Source organism: Zootoca vivipara, chromosome 1, assembly GCF_963506605.1.
Source record: "Zootoca vivipara chromosome 1, rZooViv1.1, whole genome shotgun sequence".
In the NCBI taxonomy this organism is placed as follows: Eukaryota; Metazoa; Chordata; class Lepidosauria; order Squamata; family Lacertidae; genus Zootoca; species Zootoca vivipara.
In genome coordinates, this window is record NC_083276.1 from 77815812 (window position 1) to 77841544 (window position 25733).

The 25733-nt window shown below is 40.0% G+C and overlaps 3 protein-coding genes across 10 annotated transcripts in view; 2 read left to right on the plus strand and 1 right to left on the minus strand.

Moving 5' to 3' along the window:
• The window catches only part of PPP6R3 (protein phosphatase 6 regulatory subunit 3), a 67190-nt gene extending 52031 nt beyond the window's left edge, over window positions 1–15159 (plus strand). For all 8 annotated transcript variants that reach the window (XM_060276630.1, XM_060276632.1, XM_060276634.1 and 5 more), the window contains 7 exons: window positions 933–1063; window positions 1857–1975; window positions 3161–3314; window positions 4211–4314; window positions 5011–5161; window positions 10996–11118; window positions 12960–15159. In XM_060276630.1, coding sequence (XP_060132613.1) covers window positions 933–1063; window positions 1857–1975; window positions 3161–3314; window positions 4211–4314; window positions 5011–5161; window positions 10996–11118; window positions 12960–13011 — 834 coding nt within the window. In that variant the 3' untranslated portion in view covers window positions 13012–15159. The remainder of the gene's footprint in view (window positions 1–932; window positions 1064–1856; window positions 1976–3160; window positions 3315–4210; window positions 4315–5010; window positions 5162–10995; window positions 11119–12959) is intronic.
• Window positions 5170–10989, plus strand: LOC132592423 (uncharacterized). The gene is made up of 2 exons (XM_060276658.1): window positions 5170–6658; window positions 6689–10989. The coding sequence occupies exon 2, from the start codon at window positions 7748–7750 to the stop codon at window positions 8603–8605; it is 858 nt and encodes a 285-aa protein (XP_060132641.1). The 5' UTR covers window positions 5170–6658; window positions 6689–7747; the 3' UTR covers window positions 8606–10989.
• Window positions 15160–17834: 2675 nt separating the features above from the next.
• The window catches only part of LOC132592646 (sodium/hydrogen exchanger 10-like), a 62550-nt gene continuing 54651 nt past the window's right edge, over window positions 17835–25733 (minus strand). The window contains exons 22-25 of the mRNA XM_060278965.1: window positions 24191–24367; window positions 22383–22520; window positions 19740–19925; window positions 17835–18167 (exon numbers count right to left, since the gene is read on the minus strand). Coding sequence (XP_060134948.1) covers window positions 17835–18167; window positions 19740–19925; window positions 22383–22520; window positions 24191–24367 — 834 coding nt within the window. The remainder of the gene's footprint in view (window positions 18168–19739; window positions 19926–22382; window positions 22521–24190; window positions 24368–25733) is intronic.

Genomic DNA, 25733 nt, shown 5'->3' on the forward strand with positions numbered 1-25733 from the left:
CACTGATGTGTGTGGTCTGTTAACCACTTTAGCTACTACTATATGCTTAAATTAGTTTACAGTATTTCACTTTTTAAAGACTGTTTTACAGCATTTAATGTTTAAAATATTTTCATTTCTTTTTTTCATTCATAACACTTCTCTGATTGCCACAACAACACATATACTTTAAGGCCCTTTTTGTTGCTCTATATTTTATTCCAATGCTTTGAGGCTTAGTGAAGAGCAGGCATCCCCAAACTGTGGCCCTGCAGATGTTTTGGCCTACAACTCCCATGATCCCTAGCTAACAGAACCAGTGGTCAGGGATGATGGGGATTGTAGTCCAAAACATCTGGAGAGCCACAGTTTGGGGATGCCTGGTGAAGAGGAACAGAACCAATGCATACCACACGTATGCAAAAACAAAACTGAAACCTTTTTCTTTTCTGGTGACAACAGCACCTCCTAAAGGAAGAAATGTATCTTGTTCTTGCATTGGAGAGTTCAGTTTGTAACCTGGGACTTGCTTGAACTCACAGAAATTAGAATAATCTGATACCATACATATTTTAAAAAATTATTTATAAAATATTTGAACCCCTTATCTTAAAATATTTTATTCATCATGTTAAAATAAAACATTCCACAATCTATTTTTTATTTTTCTAATTTTTCGGGAAAAAACAAAAAAGGCTTCAGGAAAAAAGGGGGGCATTTCCCCCCCTAATTTCTCCAGTTTTTTTATGGGCCTTCACATCTCTAGCCAGAAGTCTATCTTTTCTTTCCAGTTTGGGATATGAATATTAATTGTGTTGGGTAACACTTCAGAGTTGTTGCTTTTGTTTTTTTAAACATAACATACATCATGACTAGCCACCTAAATGTGATATTCAGTGTTCATGAGTGGTGAATTTAGTCTTTGTAATTTATTTGCTTTTTATGATATTTAGGGCAATATTGCTTTGTTTGAGGCATGCTGTAAGGAGAGAATACAGCAGTTTGATGATGGTGGTTCCGATGAAGAAGATATCTGGGAAGAGAAGCATATTGCTTTTGCACCAGAATCTCAGAGAAGATCCAGGTAACTTTAAGATGGCAGAGAATATGCTTTTTGTTGTCGTTTAGTCGTGTCCGACTCTTCGTGACCCCATGAACCAGAGCACGCCAGGCATTCCTTGTCTTCCACTGCCTCCCACATGTTGGTGGCTTCGAGAACACTGCTTTTGAGAACATATGCTTTGCCTCTAATTTAATCTAAAAACTAATAGATTTACCTATTTCAGCACTGATAAGCTTGTGCCAGGTGTTTTTAGGAAGAGTAATGCAAAGATGAATATACTACATTCCAGCAGTAATCAGGATGATATTCTTATTCCTCTGCTACTATTGTCTTCATAAGATCGCACGTCTTCAACTGGTTGAATCAGGCTTGGGTCACAACAGGAGACTCCCACCATGAAAATATATGGTGAAAGATTAAGAAATAGGGCCTTGAATTCATGTTTAGGTTAAAAGTGGGTTCTGAGTCTGAGAAGGTTGAAGATAACTGAACTAGGTCATGCAGGTGACCTAATTCACATGTCACAGTAAACCATAATTAATGTTTTGCCAGAATGCAAAGATCCAGTTTCATTTCTTCCCTCTAGCCAGCAAGATCCCTGGCTTAGTGTTACATCCCAACTAGAGATTGTTTTGTTTGGTGGGAATTTTGCCATCAACAGTGGGAAAGTTTAGATTCTGTGGTTGTCTTTTGCATCATCAAGGCAAAAAAAGGCCAAAAAAAAAAAACCCCACCCGCAAACCCCTCTTGTGTGGTAGAAACGATATTTATTTATTTATCTGTTGTGTTTTTTGTTCTGTTTTTTTCAAAAAAGCTCAGGCAGTACAGACAGTGAGGAGAGTACAGATTCTGAAGAAGAGGATGGAACAAAGCAGGACTTGTTCGAGTCAAGCACCAATACAGAAGACAAGATGGAAGTAGATTTGAATGAAGGTAGGTAGTTTTTATTCCACTGCTTCTTGCGCACTTTGAGATACTGGAAGTGGAAATCTGCCTACTCAGACAAGCATAATTCTATTCAGGAAAGGCACTTCCAGACTGCCATTATTTTCAAGTGAAATTCCTTCGCAAACCAGTAAACTCTGCTCGTGCAGTTAAAGTTTATTGGAGCCTGCTTCCCCAAAACATCAAACTTTTTTGAATTAAGTAAAGTGATGGGGTAATGCAGTGGAAAGTGTGGGGATAACACATTCTTTGATGCAATGTCATCTTAACCTTCCCCCAAACAAACAAATCAGAGTGAATGCTCATTAAACAGCCAACATTGCCTAATTTCCCTGCAAGACAAATCAGGATGAATGATTAAAAAAACAGGTTGTCCAGAAACACTCAAAAGTGAGACAGAACTCGCTGGTTAGAACTTCCCTTCTTTATTTTGGGATAAATTAACCACATAAACAATAGTATATCAAACACATGGTGGCAACTAAGATGCCAGTGTTGAGCACAGATGTGTGACTAAAGCTTTGGGGTTGAAACAAGGCAAGTCTGAACCAGAGCCTCAAATATTTGTTGAACCAGTTAAACCTTAGGATCATTCTGCCTTGAGTTAAAGGAAACATTCAAACAAACCTTTGGAATAGGAAACATAATTTGGAGGACTGAAGGTTGCTAGGATTGGAGAAATCTAAAATCCAGAGGGTTGTGGAGTGGAATATTCAAATACAGTGGTCCCTCGACTTACGAATTACTTGACATCCGTAGGTTTCGACTTACAAACAGGACAAATGGCCACACGCTTACAAATTTTTCTACATCCGAACAGAAACCATTGGCGGCTTTAAATGCGGCTCCTTGACTTACGAATTTTTACATGCGGTTTTTTCGACTTACGAATTTTTCCAAATATTTTTTTCCTATGGGAAACCGCGTTTTGACTTACGAACTTTTCGACCTACGTATGTGCATTTGGAACGGATTAAGTTCGTAAGTCAAGGGACCACTGTATTGTACTTTTGAAATCATATATGTTCCTTAATGAGGTGTGCATTGTCTTAAGTTGCCCAAGGAATTCCTAAATCTGTTTTAATCTAATATTTTAAGTCCTAGTCCTATGACAGTTTTTTGCTTTCTTAGTTTTTTGCTTTTTTAGAATGATAAATCTATCATTCTTTCCAGCACCTAACTGGTCAGCTAACTTTGATGTTCCTATGGAAACAACACATGGTACGAATCTGGATTCTGTTGGGTCTGACGTTTGGAGCACAGAAGAGCCAATGCCAGCAAAAGAAACTGGCTGGGCCTCCTTTTCAGAGTTCACATCTTCTCTAAGGTAGGAAATTACTGTGTTGCTTCAGGTCTTGTGAATCAAATGGAATTTAATTTTGAATGAAAGTGATGAGTTAAGCTCATGACTTTCAGGAGCTAAGCTGAAAATTTGGAGTTCTGAGTCTGTAAGTGTAGGGATTTGGTTTTAAGCAGACCTTGAATTGCAAAGATTCATTCCCAGAGAGCCTTTTTAAAGCTGCAGGTTAATTTTATTACGGGAAGTAAAAATCTTTATATGTATCTCTGAATTGATAAGAGAGCTATAGGGAGAACTGTGGGGTAGGCAGGGGGAGACATAAGTGCAGGAATGTTGTCTCCTTGCTTGGTTCTACTTGTTCTGACATCTGAGAATGGCTATAGAGTACTCAAGTCAGCAGCCCCAAAGCAAATATATGGGGAATGAAAACATTTTATTTTGTCAACCGCTCACCAAAAAGACACAAATTACTTTATTTTTGGTCACAGCACCACCTGCAGTATGTTCTCCTCTGTAACATGGTGCTTTTTTTCAGCCCCCCAGCTATTTCTATGTTTCTGTGATTGCAATATGTAGAAGTCAAGTAATTTAGGCTGTTCTCTGCTCACATTGCAATCTATTCCCTTCATATTCTAATTACAAAGGGGAGAGTTTACATTATAAACGATTCTTTAGCTTTCAAATAGACATAAACTCCCATAAACTCATATACATTGATAAATGTTCCATTTCCTTTTATTTTCTTCCAATTTCACATGAATGTTTTCTAGAATTCTCAAATTGTCAGCACAAAATGTTGAGGCATCTACTCGCATGATGGAGAATTGGCAGACTGCTTCACCAATCTAAAATATAGTTCCAACATACTTATTTTGCTAAACACTAAAAATGGAATTCATCAAAGCTTTCATTTTGTTTCAAAGTCCAAAAGATTCCTTAAGAAGTAATTCACCCATAGAGATGGAAACCAGCACAGAGCCCATGGATCCTCTCAGTGCAAATGTAGCGCTTGCAACGCAACCAGAAGGTAAGAGCACTTAAATAATGCAGACACACATATGGCTGTGCATGTATTTGATTATTGTTTATCATTACTTGCACAAAACACAAATCATGTGTTTGTTCCTCCTGTGTGGCTGAAATGATTTTGGTAGCTTTTAGTTGTAATTAACTGCTGTTTGCCATATGTCTCTAGTTTAAACAAGCCAAGTTTGAAACAGACCATGGTTAGTGTTAATCAGTTTATAATGCAGTTTACATCATCATCCCAGCTACATGTGTGGAGGGAAAGTGCGCTGTGGCTTTTGCACATCAGAATAAACTATGGTTTTTCATGATGTACAAACACTTCAAATTGTGTAAATATGATAAGCATGTCTTGCTTTCTAAAATAATGGAAATTGAAACTATGCCACTGAATTTCTTCCAAATAACATGACTGATTGATATATAAGAGGTATAAAACCCTCTGATGTGACTTCAAATGTGATTAGCTATTGTAAGTGATCCAAATTGCCAAATAGACTAGAAAATGGAGGTGGAGTTGTTAATATAGAAAATTAAACACTCTATTAATCTATCATTTGTTATCTAAACGATCATGTTTCTATTTTGTGATTATGAACAACTGTAAAAATGGCAAAAAAACACATTGTTCCAGAATTGTATAAAAATCAGTATTGGCCTCTGAAGCCTTTTCAGCTGTTCAAATTTGTATTTACAGCTGCAGGAAGCATTGCAATGGAGGCTGGTTCTGATGGAGAAGATGATGTAGAAAATGCCGACAAGGTGACTGAAACAGTAATGAATGGCAGTATGAAGGAGACCCTTAGCCTTACTGTAGATGCTAAAACTGAAACTGCTGTCTTCAAAAGGTAAGAGAACACTGTTTTGATTCAGAGCATGGGTTTAGATCATTTTAGTTTTTTTAATGTTAGCCTGGCATGCCATCTTCCATTTTAAAAGCATTTAAAAACAAATCCATGGCAAAACAGGGAACTTCCTACAACAAAATTAAAGATTTTATGTGGTTTGATTGTAGCCACCAGGTGTAATGTTTTACCATATACCTTTGTTTTGTGAATTTCAGTGACCAGATTTAGAAATTCCAATCTTCTGACATAACAGCTGTTGAATCCTGCATCTTCTGTCTCTTATATTTGTCTGTTGCCTTTTTATTTCTTACTTTCCCCCCTAATGTTCTAATTATGTTGTAAGACACATCGAGCATTTTAAAAGAAAGACAGGGCATACATTTACTAAATAAAATATTCGGTCTCTCCTTAACTTTGGCACAGTATGCAGCTTATAACTAGCAAAGCCTGGTCACAGAATCCAGTTCCATATCTGAATTAACAGCTTTTCCATCTATTTTTGTATGATTTCAAATATTGGTTACTTTAGATAGAGGACACCACCATTTTAAAGTTGTGTGCAAATGCTGTGCATCTTAGTGGAACATAGAAAGTGACGAGGCTGACCCTAAAACACTTCCCAAAAATGGTGGTTCTTAAAATGGACCCCCCCCCAAGGGTTGACTAGTCTCTCAAGTTATCCTTGCTAGTTTGTCTTCTGGCCAGAACAGTTTTGTCCTCTAGCATTTTCTCTTCTCTCAAAATAAGCTGCTCGTATTGGCAATTGCACTTTTGGGATGTTTTCACTGGCAAAATCCTTTCATCCTGTTACACAGCCATTCTATTTCCCTTTATTGTTGGAAAAGGATGTCCAGATGCCAGAGCTTTCTCAGTGTTGGTGTCCAATCTGGAACATGTGACACTAATATGAGTGTATTAATTTGGTGCTGATTAAAGATGCACCTTTTTGGCCAAGCATTTTGTGGGAGCTTATTTACTGTTTCTTGCTCATTGTATATTTGTGGTGTTGGCTGAGCCTGGTGGCAGGTGTGTGTGTGTGTGTTCGTTCGTGTTCATATAAATGTGTGTCAGATATGGGATGGATTTATAAATGGCGAGATAGGTAAATAATTACAATTCATTCTTGAGGTGGGGCTTCTGAAAATTAAGCAAGCATTGTCCCTTTTGTGGAAGTGATCCCTCCTAGTTGCTACTGTCTAGTCCAGGCATCCCCAAACTTCGGCCCTCCAGATGTTTTGGACTACAATTCCCATCTTCCCCGACCACTGGTCCTGTTAGCTAGGGATCATGGGAGTTGTAGGCCAAAACATCTGGAGGGCCGCAGTTTGGGGATGCCTGGTCTAGTCCTCTCTAAGACACAAACCTTTTTTTTGTGTTCCTCTCCATTTCAAATTTGATTCAATTTTCTGACAGGAATTTTAGCATCATGACAAGATTCTCAAACATTTACTTGGCAAAGTTCAAGTGCAGTGCAGGATTACCAAATAGGCAGAGTAGGTACCGGCCTAAGGGCCCCATGCTTTTAAGGGGCCCCGTGACAATGGCTCAAAATAATATTGATTTGATCTTGAAAGAAAATTACAATCAACTTCCGGTTTTCGTCGCCATTGGTAAAAGTCGTCCCAAAGGGGTCTCCGAGTTTGAAGACCCCTGCCTGGAGGAGATAGGGGGGGCGGAAGCTGAAAACCCCCCCTGAAGAAACCCCAGCCTGGGCTGGCTGAGGACGTGGGTCCGGCAGAGCCAGGAAGAGTCTCCCTGCTTCCCGCTAGCCCCTGGAGGCAGCGAGAGAGAGCGGGTTGTAGGCAGGCTCTCGGAACGACGCTACTCCATCCAGGTGCAGCCTGGAGACGGCACCAAATGAGCGGCAAATCCTTCCGAAATTGGTGTGGAATTACAATTGGACTCTGTAAGTAAGATTATTAAAAAAATTGAAAAGAATTGGAAAAGCAGAGAGGGGTTAAAAGGACTCGGAAGTCTCCCCCCCCCCCAGTGCTGCGTTGAAATCGAAAGTAAAGACAAGCAGCTGCAATCGGACATTGATTTTTAAAAATTAATATCTCCTAAACTACAACCCGAAACTCTCCCAAATTTAGAGGAAAGGGAGAGTGGACTGTCACCTTGAAACTCCTAAAATTTGGAAAAAGTGGACTTGAGAATACCGCGGCAATTTGCTCCGAAAGGGAGCCCCCCCCCCCCGGCAACCAGACAGGCTGACGTCACAATGCACTGAACTTTTCAACCCTCGCTTTGCATAAGAAAGCCCTTGATCTATTCTGGCAGCTGACAGAGCCCTGTCAGAGTAGGGGAAAAGCAGTTTTCTGCCTGTGTGTTGAAAGGGGGAAGGAAATCTTTGGATTTTAAAGTCTTTGGCGGCATTATAAGACTAAAACAGAAGGGAATTCCCAAGCTGTTTGAGGCATCGCTATCTATAGGCAGCTAGCTGTATATTCATCTGTAAAATACTTGCTGGGAACTCTACAGGGATTATCTTTGCTTGTTGGACTGTTTTGCTTTACACTGACCTTGACGCTGCAGCTGCAACTTGCAGAATAAAAAGGGAGTCTGTTGACTAAGAACTCTGCTTTAATGATGTCGGGCAGCCAAAAATCGCCTAAGGAAAGATCTAAAGCCCAAGAAAAACTGGAAAAAGCGAGACAGGCTGCTTCGGCCCAACCGAGGAGAGCATCCAATCCAATACTACAACCTGGAGAAGTGCAGGGAGTGCAACAAGGACTACAAGGAACACAATTTGACCAACTCATAACAGCTCTGACAGAAATAAAAACCCAATTGGATGTGAATTCAGCAGGTGTCAAAGCACTTGATGACTCTGTAAAAGCAGTGATCAATAGACTGGATGGAATTGATGCTTCAGTGAAAGCCAATACGGAAGCAATTAGTAAAGTGCAAAAAGACTCGCAATTGGCGACAAAAGAAGTAAAGGAATGCAAGGAGCAAGTTAAAGCAGCGGCGGACAGAATTACAGAACTTGAACAACAAAGAATTTACCTTCAACGACAGGAACAGGCCACGCAGATATCTGTGGCCTTTTTACAGATGCAAGCGCGTGAAAATCACTTGATTTTACGAAAATATCCGGAGGTTGACAAAGGAGAACTGAGTTTGAAAGACCAGGTGATAGAGGACTTCACAAACCAGTGGAAGCTGGACAGAGAGGAACTGCAGAAAACGATTCAAAAAGTTTACAGATTGCGACCAAGAGGCCAGAAGGGAGCTAAAATATTAGGAGACTGCGTGGTAGAATTCCAGACAAGAGCCCAACGAGACGAAATCCTCAGCTGGCATTTTAAAGAGAAATTGAAGATAAAAGGAGAGCAAGTCATTCTGTTTAAATTTATTCCAAAATTGTTTCTCACATTTAGAAACCAGTACCAAGATCTGGCAAGTGCCCTGAATAAGAAAATTACAATCAATCTTCCCTAGTTCACTGTCATCCCGCTAGAGCATGCACACAACGGGGCCCCCAAGATTTCAACTACCTATCTGGCACCCTTCAAGTCAGTACAATTTTCCTTTGAAGCAACACAGAAGCAACATGGTTGCTTAGGCTTGAGAGAGGCTTTACCTCCAGCTGTTTGAGGAGTTTGACCTCTAGCACATCCCACCTTAGGGGGCACACTTGCATCGCTTCTCAGTCCTTTTTGTGGCTTCCCCCACCCCTGCAGCTTGGCTGCTATGGTGTGGCCTTCACTTATGCATGTGGGATAAGTGCTCAGAAAAAAGGAAAGTGGCTCCCACTGTCCTGAAGAACAGAAATTGACGCCAAGATGGCAAGGAGTGGTTTTAGCTGTTCTAGATGACCTTAGCTTTTTCATCATGTTAGTCACTAGTGGCACCAAGATCTCTTTGCTGATTGGGTCACTGCCAGTTCAGACCCCGTAAATATATGTGAATTATGTGTCGCCGTCCCCCATTGTGGATCACTTTATTGCCTATTCATCCACTTTAGATTGATACTTTTGAAGCTGCATCCATACTGTGGCTTGTTTGTGCTCCAAATTGCACCTGTTTTAGGAGGAAGAGTTGGTCACAATTAAGCCAAGGTCTCAAACCGTGGCTTAGTGTGGCATGTGGACTAGCTCAGTTTACTGGATCCCCCCTATCCATATGATAACGGACACATTTTCAAAGAACTCAAAAACCTAAGCTAGACAGCACTTGCCTTATGAAAGCTATGCTGGTGGTTCTGCTCTTCTGCATACTTGGTAATTCTATGTGCATACTTCAACCCCACTGTGCATTAAGGAATATTGGACTGTCCATGAATGGTGCTTAAAGGTGGGCTTGTCCTTTGGTTGTCCCCTTGGGAGTAGTTTGAGTCCTGGGGATGAGTTTATGTCTGTCCTGTCCTGACTCTTTTATTGGGGAAGGGTTGTAGCTCGTTGGTAAAACACATCCTTTTGATGCAGAAGGCCTCAAGTTCAATTCCTGGCAACTCTGCACAAGGCTGGCAAAGCCCTTCTTCAAAACCCTGGAGCGAGGTTGCCGATCATTGCCGAGTAGATGCAGCAGTGGTCTGACTCGGTATAAGGCAGTTTTATACATTCTCCTTTCTCTGTTTTAGCAGTTATTGGCTTCTATGCTCTAGTTCTACACTGTTTCTTTTAAAATTCAAACATATGACTGTCAGATTCACCATGTCTCAAATTGAGCTTCCTCCATATGAAAGGGACAAAGTTTGCTTAATTTCCATAGGCCCATACTGAAGGGTAAGTTGTAGGAGCCGATGCCAGTCTGGATCCCCTTCATCCAACAATGATAAGGAACATTCATGGCCAGTTGAATGTTCTTATATTCATGTTTGCTTTAATCCTGTATGCCATCTTGTTTTGCCATAAATACATCTGAATCTATCACTGAATGTACACTTGTGCAAATTAATGATTTGCTTAGCAAGCTATTTATTTATATTCTGTCAGCATCCCACTTTGCTGCTGTTCTGTGTTTTGCTCTTTTATTTATTTAAGGGCTGCTTCATGATAGTATTTTGTATTAAAGTACAAATACTTGAAGATACATGGGTATATATTAAGTTATAAAGAGTGCACACATGTGAGAATTATGCTTCTCTCCCCCCCCCCCCAAAAAAGTGAGGGGGGACTGGGAAAGGATTTGATATCCGCTTATATATTTTATCCTTTTTCTTCAAAAGTTGTACTCTATTCTTTCCTTTGGGAAGCTCAGAACAATTTATTCCATGCTGCTTATGTATCTGCTCACAAACAGTTTCTAATCTAGACTGAGGCCTAGTACAAACAAGTGGGTAGGGGAAGAAATAATGAGTCCAGATTGGACCACTTCAGACTGCAAGTTTGAGCTCACACTTTAGAAGACTCATGTAATGAACCATGACTTTTTTGGCTGCTGCATAAATAGGGCTTAATCCAAGGGCTATTTTTTCTAAGAGTTTCTTAATGGTCTTTTTTTACATTCCTTTTCTGTTCTTTCCCCCCCTCCCCCTCACTTTTGGCTTCAGAGTGTTGAAATCCTATCGGTATGTAAAGGATAATGAATGTTTTTGTTTTTGTTTTCATTTTGGGCACCATGTACATTCTTTATTCCTCTTTTTACTACTCTGTAATCTTACATCCTGCATTTTTTCCAGTCCAGTTCCCTTTTAAGTGAACATAAACTGACGCCAGTGATGAATGTGAACAGAATCCACAACCTTGTGCTTGTTTTCCATGTTTCAATCATATTTCTAAAAATCTACTTGCATGTGACCTCTGGACCCTTTCTACCTAAGCCTCCCACTAATGCATGATGATATCAAATGTTGAAGGCACAAATAAAACTGTAACCTGTTTCTTTAGTGAGGAAGGAAAATTGTCTACCTCGCAAGATGCTTCTTGTAAATATGTGGTGGAGGAGAACACAGAAGCTGCAGAAGAAAATCCTGTCACTCCGCAGCCTGCTAGCAGCAGTCTAGAACAGAGGTAGCTCTTTATTGCCATATTCCTTTCACAGTGTGGTTTCTTTTACCATTGGAATGAAGGTTTTATTTAAGGATATGTATTCTGCCTTGTCAAAAAACCAAAGGTAGCTTATTTGGTATCACACAAGCATTTTTAAAAATTAGTACTTTATCTAAATTTTTAAGCTTAAAAGCAGCATAAGGCAATTATAATAAAGCACTATTACAGTGTTTTAAACAGTAAAAATTCAGACCATCCAATTCAACCAAAGGCAAATGGAAATAAAAAGGTATTTAAAAGCAGAGAAGGAAGGATATGTGGACCACAGTCCCAAGAACCTTATAACTTTTTATTTAACAATGGAAGAAAAAGCTTTATGGATGAAAAACTGTTGTGTTGGGTGGAAGTAGTCATGCACTTGTACTCTATCTTTCACAAGTCTGACAGATACAAAGAAGCAGAAACATAGTGGTAGCTTTGAAAGATGCTGATTAAACTTCAGGTTAACATTAATTGAGTTATGGTCTCTTCTCCACCCCTGCTATTTTTATGGAAATGAGTGCTTTGTTGGGTTGGCACAGGAAGACTGGGAGAGACAAAGTTCTCCCCAAATTTCTGTTTTTTAATGGGGAAAACTCCCTTCTCCTCCGTGCCAACATTTCTGGGAATTTTATATCTGTTCATGCCTGGGAGTTTGCAAAGAGTCCTCTGCCACTGCTTCCCTGGGGCCCAGTAACTAACATTGAGGGATGGGAAGGAGACAGGTGCTGGTGCAACTCTCCAGACTCTGTTGAGATTTCTTCCTCCTGTCAGGGATGGGAGATGCTTCCTCAAGCATTGGGACCCCCCCCCCAAAAAAAAGTGTTAATGGGCTTTGAAAAGGTAACTGGCCACTCTCAAAGGATGAAGGTGAGCATGGCCCCAGGCCACAGCAGGCAAAGGCCCCTGCTTGCAAACATTTAAGCAGAAGCACTGTTTTGTGAGCACCCCTCCCCAAATATTTGTAAGGCAATGTAACTGAGTTGCTTCGGCCATCTCCTTTTGTCTTGTAGCATGACCACCTGAGCCTATAAGCAGGCCTGAAGCCTGATTCTTTTGATGTCTCTGTGATTGCTCCCCACTTTGGGCTGTATCCCTTGCTAGTCCTACTCAGAGTAGACCCACTGAACTTAATGAACCTAAGGTAGGTCTATTAACTTCAGTGGCTCTGAGTAGGACTAAAGTTAAATACAACCCTTGTCTCATGTAAAGCTTCGTTAGAGCACTGCTGCCGAAATATTTTCATTTCATAGTTTAGAGCAGAGCTTTCCCAACTTTTCATGTTGGTGGCAGTTTTTAGACATGCATCGTTTTGTGACCGGTTAAACTAACCCCCTTCCAGCCCCAGGAGGAGTGCAGCAAGCGTTTGCACGACATACCTACACACTGCAACTAACGTGTTGTGACACGTTTGGAGAGCTCTGGTTTAGAATATCTGATGTGATCACCTTCCTTAAATTCCTGCACCGGCTCTCAAACAGCTCAAATTTAGTGCTTTCAAAAGTGGTTCCTCCCATTTTTCTGTTCTCATATTCCACAGTATCTCTTGAATCAAGGAATTCAGGATTGTGGTGCTAGAAAAGCAAAGTGTTACCCAGTGCTTTTTTTCTTAGAAAAATAAAAGGTGTCAGTACTCACTGTCCAGAAATGGCCATAGGAGGGACAGGCAAGCGGGTAAAAAGAGGTGCTCTGCACATGCACAGGGAAAGAGGCAGCAGGGCTCCAAGCCTCACAACTTTTATCTGTTTCCTCGTTTTGCATTTTTTAATTAATATAAAGGTGCACTGTGTTAATACTTGGTTCCACATTTTTTAACTTCTTAGGACTGATCAACAAGCTCTTCTACCAGAAGCATCCGTTAATGGACCTGTATGATATGTGATATTGACTGCTGTTGGCTGAAGAATATGAACTGATATGCAAGGATTTATGTCTCTTGAGGATTTCATCTAGAGTAATTTTGGAGCCAGTCAATGCTGCACTAATTTGCAAGGGATCAGGACCAGCAACATTTATATTCTAGATTTTAAGACATTGTACAGAAATTCATAAGTGTAAAAATTGCACATTGAGAAATACCAAGAAATTTTTGCGTATGTTTATAATTGTATTGTTCTAAATGATGGGTGGCCTGTGAAATAAGATCTTGCCACCCTAGTAACAAAAGTAGTGATACCATAGTTAAAATGGCTGTAAGAATAGTTTTATAAAAAAGTGAATACACAAATCTAATGTATTTGAGGCATAACTATTTGAGAATTAGTGACCAAAGTATTTAGCAGTTTTCATATTTCACCCTAAAAATATCTGAAGTCCATGTTTCTTTCAGTTTGGCAAAGAATTGTTCATCTGCAATGCCCTTTAAATGTTTTGGTTTTAGATTTTGAAAAAATGATTTAAAAAGAATTTTTGGTGTTCAACATTTTACAGCAGATTTTCAATTGGTAATTGTTTTCTGTATTGTTTAAACCAGATCAAAATGTAAGTCTATGGGTAGAGATTTTAAGTATTTATTGCGACAATTTAGTTGACAGATTGATGTTACTGTAAAGCCATACGTTCTGTTAAGTCTTGTTTGCTTGAAACAATACCTTACAGGTGAAACACTAGAATATTTTTGAAGTGCACATGGCTTGTTGTGTATTTTAAGTGATTCACCTTTTTTAACCCATTCACCAAGATGTACTTTAATTCAGAGCATTATAAAATTAAACATTTTTGGAACAATCTTCATATTTAAAACACTGTAATCCTTTTGACAAATCAACTAAATATAATGAAATGCCCATGCTGCTCATGTAATTACAGTTCATGTGTTTTAAAGGTATATCTTTTAAATATCAAAATTGGGCACTTGAGCATGTTAATTGTTATACTTTCACTGTTTTGATCTGTGTGAAGTTTTTCATTTGTAAGTTTTAAACCAGTTTTTTTTCATAACTGGCCTGTGTATATATATATAGTGATTATGGAAACTAATTGTAATTTATAATTTTCTATGTCATAAAATTCCAACCGCCTTCTCAAACAAGCAATATAATGTATATTGCCACATTGTCTGGTGAAAGGGTTAAAGTACTTCACCTCTTGCACTTTTAGATGCAAATCCATTTTTATTTCTTTTCATAGAAAGTTACTCATTTATTTTTACATCATTTGTTTTCCTGACCAGTATTTAAAAGCCAAAAGGATATTCTAAACAATGGCCAATGACTTATTTTAGAAAGTGCCCCAAGCTATGTGCCTAATACTACATTGCATACAGAAATAAAGACAAATGTATACTGGTACTTCATTTTATTCTTCCCTTATTTTTAACTTTTCAAAATGCAGTGTTCATGTAAGTCTTCCCACCTGCATTCCAAATAAACATTTCACTATATTGGAGGACTCTTCTACTCTTCTACATCAAGTAGCAAAACAGGAAGCATGCTGCTTCTTACTTACTACAAAACAAAAGTGGATGCTGTGAGTTCCAGCTCACTGGTAGTCCCCATGTTCCATTTACAGTAGAAAGAGAGCAGTTTACAACCAATGCTTTCATGCTTATACCATCTTTGCTTTTTTCAAAGAAACTGGAATTCATTTGGTTAGTTATGAGTATTGGCACCTTGTATGCCACAATGGATTTCTTCATCAAAGGTGTTCCCACTCTGCTAAATTGTTCTCCAACTTGTAAATGTTTGCAAAGTGAAAATGTTTACTAGCTGCAGCTGCATCCCCAGTTAAAAGTTTTCAGGCAATAAACTTTGCCAAGTGACAAGACCAGGATTAAGTATCTCCAAATATTAATTTTTAAGTGATAAGGGTTTTTATTTCCCACTGAGTAGTAAGTGAACAGGCCCCTTTTTGCTGTATAAAACACAAATGAAAACTTTTGCCATTTCAGTATGTTCCTTTCAAAGTGTTGGCGTAAGCTAGAATTGAATTCAGCTCATACTTTTCAGGATGCAAGTCTAAGGTAACAATTTTGAACTCAGTGGAATTTACTTTCAAATAAAGATTTATAGGATCAACAGTCCACTTAATGGGTTCCTTGGTATCTTTTTAGTCCATGTGTGCACAACAAGGAGATAACGTGCGCTAATGGTTTATCCTTGCTTCAGAGTTGATTAAAAATATGTTTGTTTTTTAAATTACAGGATGCATCTTGTAAGAAAAAAATGTTTCTATGTTAATTCATGACTACCGAATCCTGATGTACCTAAAAGGAACACGCCTTCCCCCACCCATGGAGTGAGCATGGCTTCCTTTTGCTTTCATTCCACATGATACGTAGTGGCACGAAATACCTCCCTCTCTCAGAGAGATTGTTTACCTTCTGAAAACACTTTCAAGTGATTTATATTTTACTTCATTAACTCCTTTTAAAAGCAATCTGCTCCAAGAATATTTGTGGTGGTTGTAGACAATGTGACTTTGTAACTGTTCACAAGGCCAGCACCAGTGGCTATAAACAGTCAGATCTGTGCATGTATCGAAAAGGTAAATAATTTTGAAAACAATATCAATGGGCATTGTTATTGCTGTGTTCGTCTGAATTCTATTGAGGCATAAATTAGTTCAAAATTTATTACACAAATTACAACAGCTGAACAGTCTAGATTAGCCTACATACATGGACGGTGTTGTTTTGCCAGCACTTATGTCTAATCCACAGAACAAAGGCTAATAAAAAAAAACCTGGCTCCATCAGCAAGCTGATATTTTAACACTTAAGCTTGTTTCTCTACAAAACCTCATATCCTTGCTCTGTGGTGCTGTAACATGACATGTGTTTCTCATTATTTTTTCACTTTGGGTTTTTTTGAGCTTAAATATGTATACTCCTGTAAAAGAGAAAATTGCATGGTCAAATGTCTCAGCTACATTTTCCAGACAGTATAATAAACATCTAATTTAATAAATCAATGATTACAATTACTAGATTACTAGACACTTGTTTATTTTCAGACTAGTCACCTGGTAGTGAAGTGAGATCCATCAGATTTAAGTAGGTGTCTCTTTTTTTATATACCCAAATAAAAGATTTGAAACGGATCCATTATCACATTGTTGATAAACCAGGACCTTTTGAATCAGTCTCTATTGTTTTTCCCCTACATATCTAAAACTCAAGGATAGAACATACTGCAACTACTTATGCAGTCTTATCAGGGAAGCAGATGGTGGAATTATAGACTTGTAGAGTTGAAAGGGACCCAAGGGCCATCTAGTCCAGGGGTAGTCAACCCGGTCCCTACCGCCCACCAGTGGGTGTTTAAGGATTCCAGGTGGGCAGTAGGGGGTTCTACGGCACACGTTACTGCAGCACTGGTGGGCGGTAAGGAAATTTTACCATCAAGAAAGATGCATTAGTGTGCGGTAGGTATAAAAAGGCTGACTGCCCCTGATCTAGACCAAACTATTCAGTTGATGGCAGTCTCATTTTATGCAAGGCTTCCTATTAACAGCCAAAAAAAGAGAAGTGTGCTACACTAGCGGGCTTTAGATACTTTGGTCACTAAGTACCCAAAGAATATTTTGCATTATTCCACTTTCTGAAATTTTTATGCCTGCATTTATACTGTGGAGTAAGTCACACTGAGTTCAGTGGGTCTTACTCCTAGGTATAGGAGTATAGAAGGGGTGGGAAACTTGTGGCTGCCTAGGTGATGTTGGACTCCCAACGCCTATTAGACCCAGGTAGCACAGCTAATGCTCAGGGATAATAAGAGTTGCACTCCAGTGACATGGAGGGCACAGATTCATCATATAGCATTGCAGGCTCAATTATTTAGGTTTACACATCCTGCATTATAGAAACATAGTGTTTCAATTTTGCTAGTTGCCATTACAAAGAAGCAATTGTCTTAGTAATTTAACATGCTGGTTTGGATTCCCTTTGCATAAGCAAGCACTGCAGTAGTTTCCAGTTTGACTAATGCCTGCCTCCTAATGTGGTATTTCGTGTATTTATTATCTCAAATGAATTGTGTGTTAAATGTTGAGATTGTGTCCAGAAAGTACCCTGCTCTGAATTAAACATTTCAACTTGCCTCTATCCCACTGTTCTTCTAACTAAAGGAATGACTCTACGTTAGCTTTGCAATGTACTCCCTAGCGTGGCTCTGCTGGTGTACAAATGCATCTTGCTGCTGCCTTGCCCATAGCTGCCAAGTTATCCCTTTTTAAAAGGGATTTTCCCTTATGCTGAATAGGCTTCCTCACGAGAAAAGGGAAAACTTGGCAGCTATGGCCTTGCCCCTCCCTTTCTTTTCCACAGAACTGCTCTTGCATGAGACTGCTGTATAAAAAATAATATCATATGCCCCTACAGATATAGAAGGCGAGGAAAGAAAAAGGGGAAGAACAGAAACGGCAGCCTTTTGGAGCAACACTGAAGGTGTAAGAATCTAATTTGGTTTACATTTAATATACCGGTAAACTTATACTTACCAAATCAGTGTTTACTGTACTCGGACTGGAAAGATTCGTTCCAAAAACGTGTCCCAAGGCAGCTGTAAAGTTTAAAGGGCTTTAAAAACTTGCATGAATTTTGAGGAATTAGAGAAAACCCTATACAATATTAAAATACAGAACTTTTCCACATTTATCTTGTTTACATTCGCCCGTTATTTTGTAAATTTTCACAGGAAATTAAATCCCTGTAAGAAGACTTTATCCTGTTTATTGTGGCTGAATCCAATGTGTCCTATCTAGGAATGGACAGGCTTCTTCCATTCATGGAAGGTGCTGACATCCAACAGAGGATGCACACTAGAGGGGAGGCAATTTTGGCCAAGTCCTCCTCCTATCTCCCCTGCAACTCCTATGAGTACTGCCAATTTTATATCCTCCCTCCCTGCTCCATTCTTCTCTTCCAGCATGGCTGGGAGTTTGAGTGAAAATTTAAGCTGTTTCATACCAGGTCGGCGAGCTGAATGATAGTGGCCCTCACTGCTGCTTGTGGATGCTGCAAGGTTCTTTCCTGCTCCTTGCTCTAAAGTTCGTATAACCAGCAGTTTTGTTGATGTTGCAGTGCCTTGTACCTAGAATATTGCCATAGTAACCGTTATTTTTGAAGTTAATTCATCTGAGGTAAATAAAGAGATGGAATAACACCTCATTCACACAGCAGCCTGTCTTCATAGCTTCTACATAAAAGTTAAATTAAGCTCAGCACAATAATGGCTCAGTACAATTTTAATTTTAATAATACTTATTAAGCAGAGCCACAACTCACTCACTCACTCTCAATACACAAAATTATCAAGAGGCGTGTTTGGGCTTAATATTTCCAAATACTCTCTTACTACATTTTCTCAAGACACAGTAGCATGATATCCCACCCTTGTACCCCAGACTCTCATGGATGATTTTATGATTTTCCCCCAATTAGGATTTTTTTCTAAAGCCTTTTTTTTTTACTTCTGTAAACCCTGGTTTTTCCTTTTCTTACAAATTGTATTGTCTTCAAAGACAAATACATGTACAGCTGTTAATTCTCGTGTGCAATAGTTTTCAAATTATGGGGGGCCAGATGTTTTCCCTTCAGGAAATACCACTGCTGTATTTTAGAGACACAGTGTTGCTGTTGTCTAAACCACTGAGCCTCTTGGGGTTGCCGATCGGAAGGTCGGCAGTTCAAATCTCCACGACAGGGGGACCTCTCCTGTTGCTCCGTCCCAGCTCCTGCCAACCTAGCAGTTGAAAAGCACGTCAAAGTGCAAGTAGATGGTTACCGCTCTGGCAGAAAGGTAAACGGTTTCTGTGTGCTGCTCTGGTTTCGCCAGAAGCAGCTTAGTCATGCTGGCCACATGACCCGGAAAAACTGTCTGCGGACAAACACTGGCTCCCTCGGCCAGTAAAGCAAGATGAGCGCCGCAACCCCAGAGTCATTCATGATTGGACTTAACTGCCAGGGGTTCTTTACCTTTACCTTATTTTTTTTAGAAAATAACAGAAAACATTATGCCCCAATTTAACTACTGTATGTTTACAACAGCATGCAGTTTCAAACCCTAAAACACACTTCAAAGTAGCTGTGACTACTATCAAGTGGCAGGAAGCACATTTCTATGTACCAGATACAGCTAAGGATGTAGATGCAGAAACCTGCTTACCTGCATGCATGGTCCTACCTGTGTCACAGCAAATACAGTATCTTTCCATGTATTAATTAGAGGACCTCATGTATAAGAGCTTTTTTGAGGGAAGTTAATGTTGTAATGAGGGGCAATCTATGGATTGCCGTTTTTCACGTGTTGTGAACATCCATTTAAAGGTATATATGATAGAACTAGTTACCAAAATAAAAAAAACTTAGTTGGTCTTTAAGGTGCTGCTGGAAGGAATTTTTTTATTTTGTTTCGCGATAGAATAACAGTGACACAAGTTCCTTATCAAAGTTGTTTTCTGAATTGGTGTGTGTGTGTGTATTTATTTCATTCTGTACAAGCCAACAACTGTCCCAATGTAACACTAAAATAGAACAGCTCTGGTGACCATTTCGTTTTGTTTAAAAAATACTTGGAAACACCAATGACTACTCTTTTCCTCTTCTTTCCCCTCTTTTCAGTGCTGAAGATATACTATGAATTTTTAGAGGGCAAAATCCTTACCTGATGGCAGGTTTTAGGTAAAAGAAATGGCGCATAGTAACGCTGCCCTAGTTGGCAATCTAGAACAGTTCCGTGTACAAGAATGACCTCATCCATACTCCCATCATAAATGTCACATTTGGTGTGGTTTGGTACATCCAGCAAATAAATATTAGAAAGTTGCACACACATCTTGTAATTCCAGTCCTACAATGAAAAGTCGTATGATACAGTTTCTGCAATTGTTCATGGAAGTCGAAATATGATATGAGTATAGTGGCTTAAACTTTAAATAGCTCAAAGAAACTCAGTCTAGCGTTGGCAAGTATATTTACATTTTATTTAGTGATGCTGTTAGGCTTTCTGTTTTATACTGTTGCATATGACAATATAAGACAATAAAAGGTATGTGTACTTACCTTCATTATTTCCTTGGCCTGTTTGCTAAGGAAGTAAATTATGTAAAAGATTGCCCAGCATAAGCAGTTAGTTTTCAAGTTAATAGTTTTGAATGTGTTCTACCCGGACACTGAGGTCCAGCGCCGAGGGCCTTCTGGCGGTTCCCTCGCTACGAGAAGCCAAGTTAGACGGAAGCAGGCAGAGGGCCTTCTCGGTAGTGGAAACCACCCTGTGGAACGCCCTCCCACCAGAGGTCAAAGAGAACAACAATTACCAGACCTTTTGTTGTTGTTTAGTCGTGACCCCATGGACCATAGCACGCCAGGCACTCCTGTCTTCCACTGCCTCCCGCAATTTGGTCAAACTCATGTTCGTAGCTTCGAGAACACTGTCCAACCATCTCATCCTCTGTCGTCCCCTTCTCCTAGTGCCCTCAATATTTTCCAACATCACCAGACCTTTAAAAGGCATCTTAAGGCAGCCCTGTTTAGGGAAGCTTTTAATGTTTGATGGATTTCTGTATTTTAATGTTTTGTTGGAAGCCGCCCAGAGTGGCTGGAGGAACCCAGCCAGATGGGCGGGGTATAAATAATAAATTATTATTATTATTATTATTATCATCATCATCATCCCCTGATTATGCTTTTATTAAAAAATGTAAAGGTAAAGGAAGCCCCAGACAGTTACGTCCAGTAGCAGACGACTTGGGTTGGGGCGCTCATCTCGCTTTACAGGCTGAGGGAGCGGGCATTTGTCTACAGTAAGTTTTTCCAGGTCATGTGGCCAGCATGATGACAGCCGCTTCTGGCGCAACAGAACACCGAAACCAGAGCAGCGCATGGAAACATCGTTTACCTTCCCGCCAGAGTGCATCTACTTGCACTTTTTTGCATGCTTTCAAACAGCATGCTAGGTTGGCAGGAGCTGGGAACAAGCCATGGGAGCTCTCCCCGTCGTGGGGGTTCGAACCACCGACCTCCTGATTGGCAAGGCCAAGAGGCTCAGTGGTTTAGACCAATTTTATTAACAAAGTTTAAAATTGAAGTTTTACACAACAATCCACTCAGACAATCTAAAATGACGAGCAAACAAATCTACACAGCCTTGATTACACCATTTCAGCTGTAACAACAATTTACTATGTGTAAACAACCTTTGTGTGCCATCGTATCAACCCAATTATTTAATCCAAGACATTTTTTTTCCACATATTCCATTTTACTTTCCCTTTACTGTATGTCAGTTTTAGACATTTTATGCCAGTCAACATTTCAGTTCAAACTCCATAGTTGATAGAAGTTATGCTTTTTTCTAGTATTAAGCTGCACAATTCCAACAACCATAAGCAAGTGATGAATTAATTAAAGTCTAGTCATGGTCTAACTCCTCTAGATAATCCAGGATATAATAGAACTGGAGAGACAATAGGTTCAAATCCCCATTCAGTCATGAAGCTCACTGAGGGTGACCTTTGGCCAGTACTGTATCTCCGCCCAACCTATTTCAGAGTTGTGGAAATAAAAATGATGCTGGATCCAAGTGAGCAACATGTTCCAATGAAGACTGGGAGTGGACTTCCTCCTCTAGGCTCCACCCCCTTGCAGAAAACTTCAGCACCTTAAGAAGGTGGACACTCCTCTATTCCACAGCACCTTAAGAGGGACACCCCTCTATCTATCCCACAGCCTCCCTCCTGGTGCACTCCTTACACTGCTGGTTTGATGATGTGCACTGTGAAGCTTTTGGTTCTTCAAGTTCAGGGAAGCTTCCTCTCGAGAGTCTGGGGTCTGGCCCTATAGGTCTTAGTGGTCCAGAAGCTTCCTCTGGGGCTTCTGTCCAACAGCATCAATTCTCTCTATTTTCAGCTCTGAGCCCTGACCTGAACTGGCTTTTCTTCTGGTGTCCACCTTCTACGCCAGGCATGGGCAAACCCGGCCCTCCAGATGTTTTGGGACTACAAATCCCATCATCCCTGACCACTGGTCCTGTTAGCTAGGGATGATGGGGGTTGTAGTCCCAAAACATCTGGAGGGCTGAGTTTGCCTATGCCTGCTCTACGAATTCTCCAAAATTCACCCTCACTAGGGCTTTGCCTGATTTTAATGAGAGGAGCCACTCACTGCAAAATTGGTAAAATACCGACCATTTAAATATTCCCAATTGCCTTACATAAATTTAAGATGTAGATTTCTATACGGTTTTTGTCTATGACTGCAGACAACACAGATGTAATCATATTACACATGCAAGAACACATTTGCCTACCTGGTTAGGAAGGTTTTCCTTGAAAGTTTTGAGAGCAATATCAAGAGCAAGTTTCAGCCATATTTTATATTCTAAGGAGGGGGGTTCCAAAAACTTATCAAAAGCTTCTAGCAAATTATCTATAGAGATAAAACATGTCTGAAAAAATAAAGCAAGAAAATGAGATGAAAAATGATAACCTTTAATCAAAGCAACAGTGTTGGCATATTTTCAAACATTTTGAGTGCTACATTCTAAGAAAGAATTAAAGTGAAGATAAATTCTGCACAATTAAAATTATTGTTATGTTTTATTTAAATTATATATTCCCAGGGGGAAAGAGACATTTCTGTATTTAAATTAAGTTGCTTAAGAATTATTGCACGAGAGAAAAGTTGCTGCTTTAAACCATACCCTTCTGGGGCCAATCTGAACATTATAGCAATGGGGCAATTGCTTCTGCTGTCAGGATTTCTCTCGGTAGTTGGGATCCAAAAGCTTACTTCAGGCTTATAAAAAAAGTTAGGCATGCCCAGTGAGGATATTGCTACGTCTCCTCAATTTCAAAAGCAATTTGCCTCCTAGAATAGAGGAAACCCAAACACCTCTTTGATGAATGGAGGTACCTGTGTGATTCTTTGCATCCCAGCAGCAATAACCTCTGGATCCAGCTGCACTGGGGCATTTTGTGACTATCAAGATGGTGGGTGGCTTGCAGGCTGGTGTTATAGTAGATCGAATCACTGCTGCTGTCGCTGCAGTGCTGCCACCACTGAAAGTAAGGTCCTGGGTCACTATCGCTATTCCCCACAGCATAATTTCCAATGTTTCCAATCCTTTCCTTTCTATTAACTGTACATGGTTACATTACTTATGCTTATGCTCCAAATCTTTCATTTCTGCTAAAAAGAAAAATACATTGCCTGGTAACTTCTCCTTCTATGTACAATACACTTTGCTTTTGCAGATGCTTTTAATGGCTGCTTTCATACAGCTCCGTTACTTCACTAGGCACCTCTTCTGATTAAATGTAGGATTCTCAGGTTGATTGCTTCGATTTTCAAGATCTCCCACTTGTATACAGTTCTAATTTGGCTCGGTTCAAAGTTTTTATTGTTTTAAGCCTAAATTCAAAATTTCATTAGCTGCTTTTGCTGTTGTGTCCATTTCCCCACCTTTCATGTCAGTAGGAATAACCAAGGTGGCACCTTCCAGATGTTGTACCTTAATTCCCATCATTCCTTTAATTCTGCTAATTATCACCATGTGGAGAAAGTGGGAAGAGATGTTTCTCTCTCTTGTATTACTAGGGGGTCATCCAATTAAGTGGCATTTTGGAAGATTCACAATAGAAAATAGGAAGTGCTACTTCGCAAAGCACATAGAAAAATTAATGGAATTTGCTACTACAAGATGTAGTGGTGGCAATCAACTTGCACTGTTTTAATAGGGGATTACATAAACTCCTGGAGAATAAGGTTGTCACTGTCAGCTAGTCTTGAAGTCCATTAGTAGCCCCAGAGTCAGATGCAATACACCTTTCAGTAGTAGTTGCTGGAAATCAAGCATGAAAGTACTATTATCCTCATGTCCTCATAGTGGGCTTCCCATAGTCTTCTGGTTGGCCACAGTGAGAAGTGAATGCTGGTTATGTTCTCATATTGTAAGATGAAATTTGTAAGAATTCCCAAATTCAAAACTGGATTAAAATGTAAAAAAAAAAGTTTCACTAATACACAGAATTTCACTTCAGCTCTAGTTTAAATCTATTGCCAATTATTAAGCAAAATGAATGTCATGTAGCATATTGGAAAGCAGAATTCTCCAACCTGCACAGCAGTTTCACAAGTAACTCCATATTCCATTTCTTGCTTAGTCAGGCAGTTGAGTTCTCCTATTATAGCCCCAGCAACCATGTAGTCTGTATAGGAAGTGATTGGAAGATGTGCGCGGATTTCTTTAAAAGCTTCTTTACCAACTCCATAACGAGGAATGGAACCAGAAAGCTAGTAAACAATTTTTAAAGGAAGGAAAACATTATTTAATATCAGACAGAAAAAAGTAAGATCTGCTGTAGATCTTTGGCAGCATTCAACTGAATAATTGCACAGGCAAAACGACTTCGGCATACCCAAAGGGATTTCCCTGCTCTCACCCCATGCTGTACCCAGATCTGCTCCAGAGGGTGTGGGGGACGCTAGAACAGAGTTGAGAGGTGAATGGGATGGAGAGGAGGATGTTACATCGCACAAGGGGAAATTCTTACGCTGATGGGAAGATTGCCTTAGCGCTACCTGAATTCCACCCCTTGTTCCAGTAATAAGTTTCAAAATCTACACTTGCTACAATTTCAGAAAAATACAATACTAAGATTGCAATTCTATACATGTTAATGCAGAGGTAAGTCATACTGTGTTCAAAAGGAACTCATTGAAGTTTACTTAAAAATAATAAATACATCATCATTTCTCTTCTCACACAAATGCAACTACAAGTAAATGCTGACCATGTCAAGGTTCACATTTCTTGCACCGTTTAAACAAATATGTAGATACATTTGTAACACCAGCAAGCCATCTCTGAAACATGTCCTACTTGCTATCAAATGGTGGCTTTCATACTTTTGGCTAAATTCTTTAGCTCTTTCTTATGAAGTTAGATCGTATTTGCCTTATGCAACTCATTACATAGTATTGTCCAATTGGATATCTTGTGCTTAACAGAAGGGACATGACCCTCCTGCTCCAATTCCAAAATCAGGTTATGCTAGAGCAGGGTCCCCAAACTACGGCCCCCGGGCCGGATGCGGCCCAATTGGCCTCCCAATCCGGCCCGCAACGACCCCCGCCGCCCGCTGCCGCCGCCTGCTCTTACGGCGCATGGCGCGGCGACGATCTTCAAAATCGGCAAAAAAATCGCCAAAAATCCTTTGTGCGCATGCGTATGGGCCTCTCCCGACCCAGAAGAGGTCATTTCCGATGCACTTCCGGGTCGGGGGAGGCCCATACGCATGCGCACAGCGATTTTCGGCAATTTTTCCCCGACCGTGTGCGTGTGCGCATGCGCACGGGCGCGCACTCCCCCGCCCTCCGGCCCGCCGCGCGGTAAGTCTGGGGACCCCTGTGCTAGAGCCTTAAGACCATCATTGTGATGTATCTCTGGACTGCAGAAAGTGGGAAGATTTGAGCAGAGTCAACCATTTGTCACATTGCAAGTCTTCCTCAACAGCAGTGATATCTGTACCTCATAGAGAGTAGGGGTGCTGCCAAAGACTTAAAAAATAGGTAAAGTGAAGCCCAACATGGCTGCCCACTATGAATCAGAGGGGGAGGTGTGGCCATTTGGGAGACTTCTGGGTTGGTTGACAGAAAA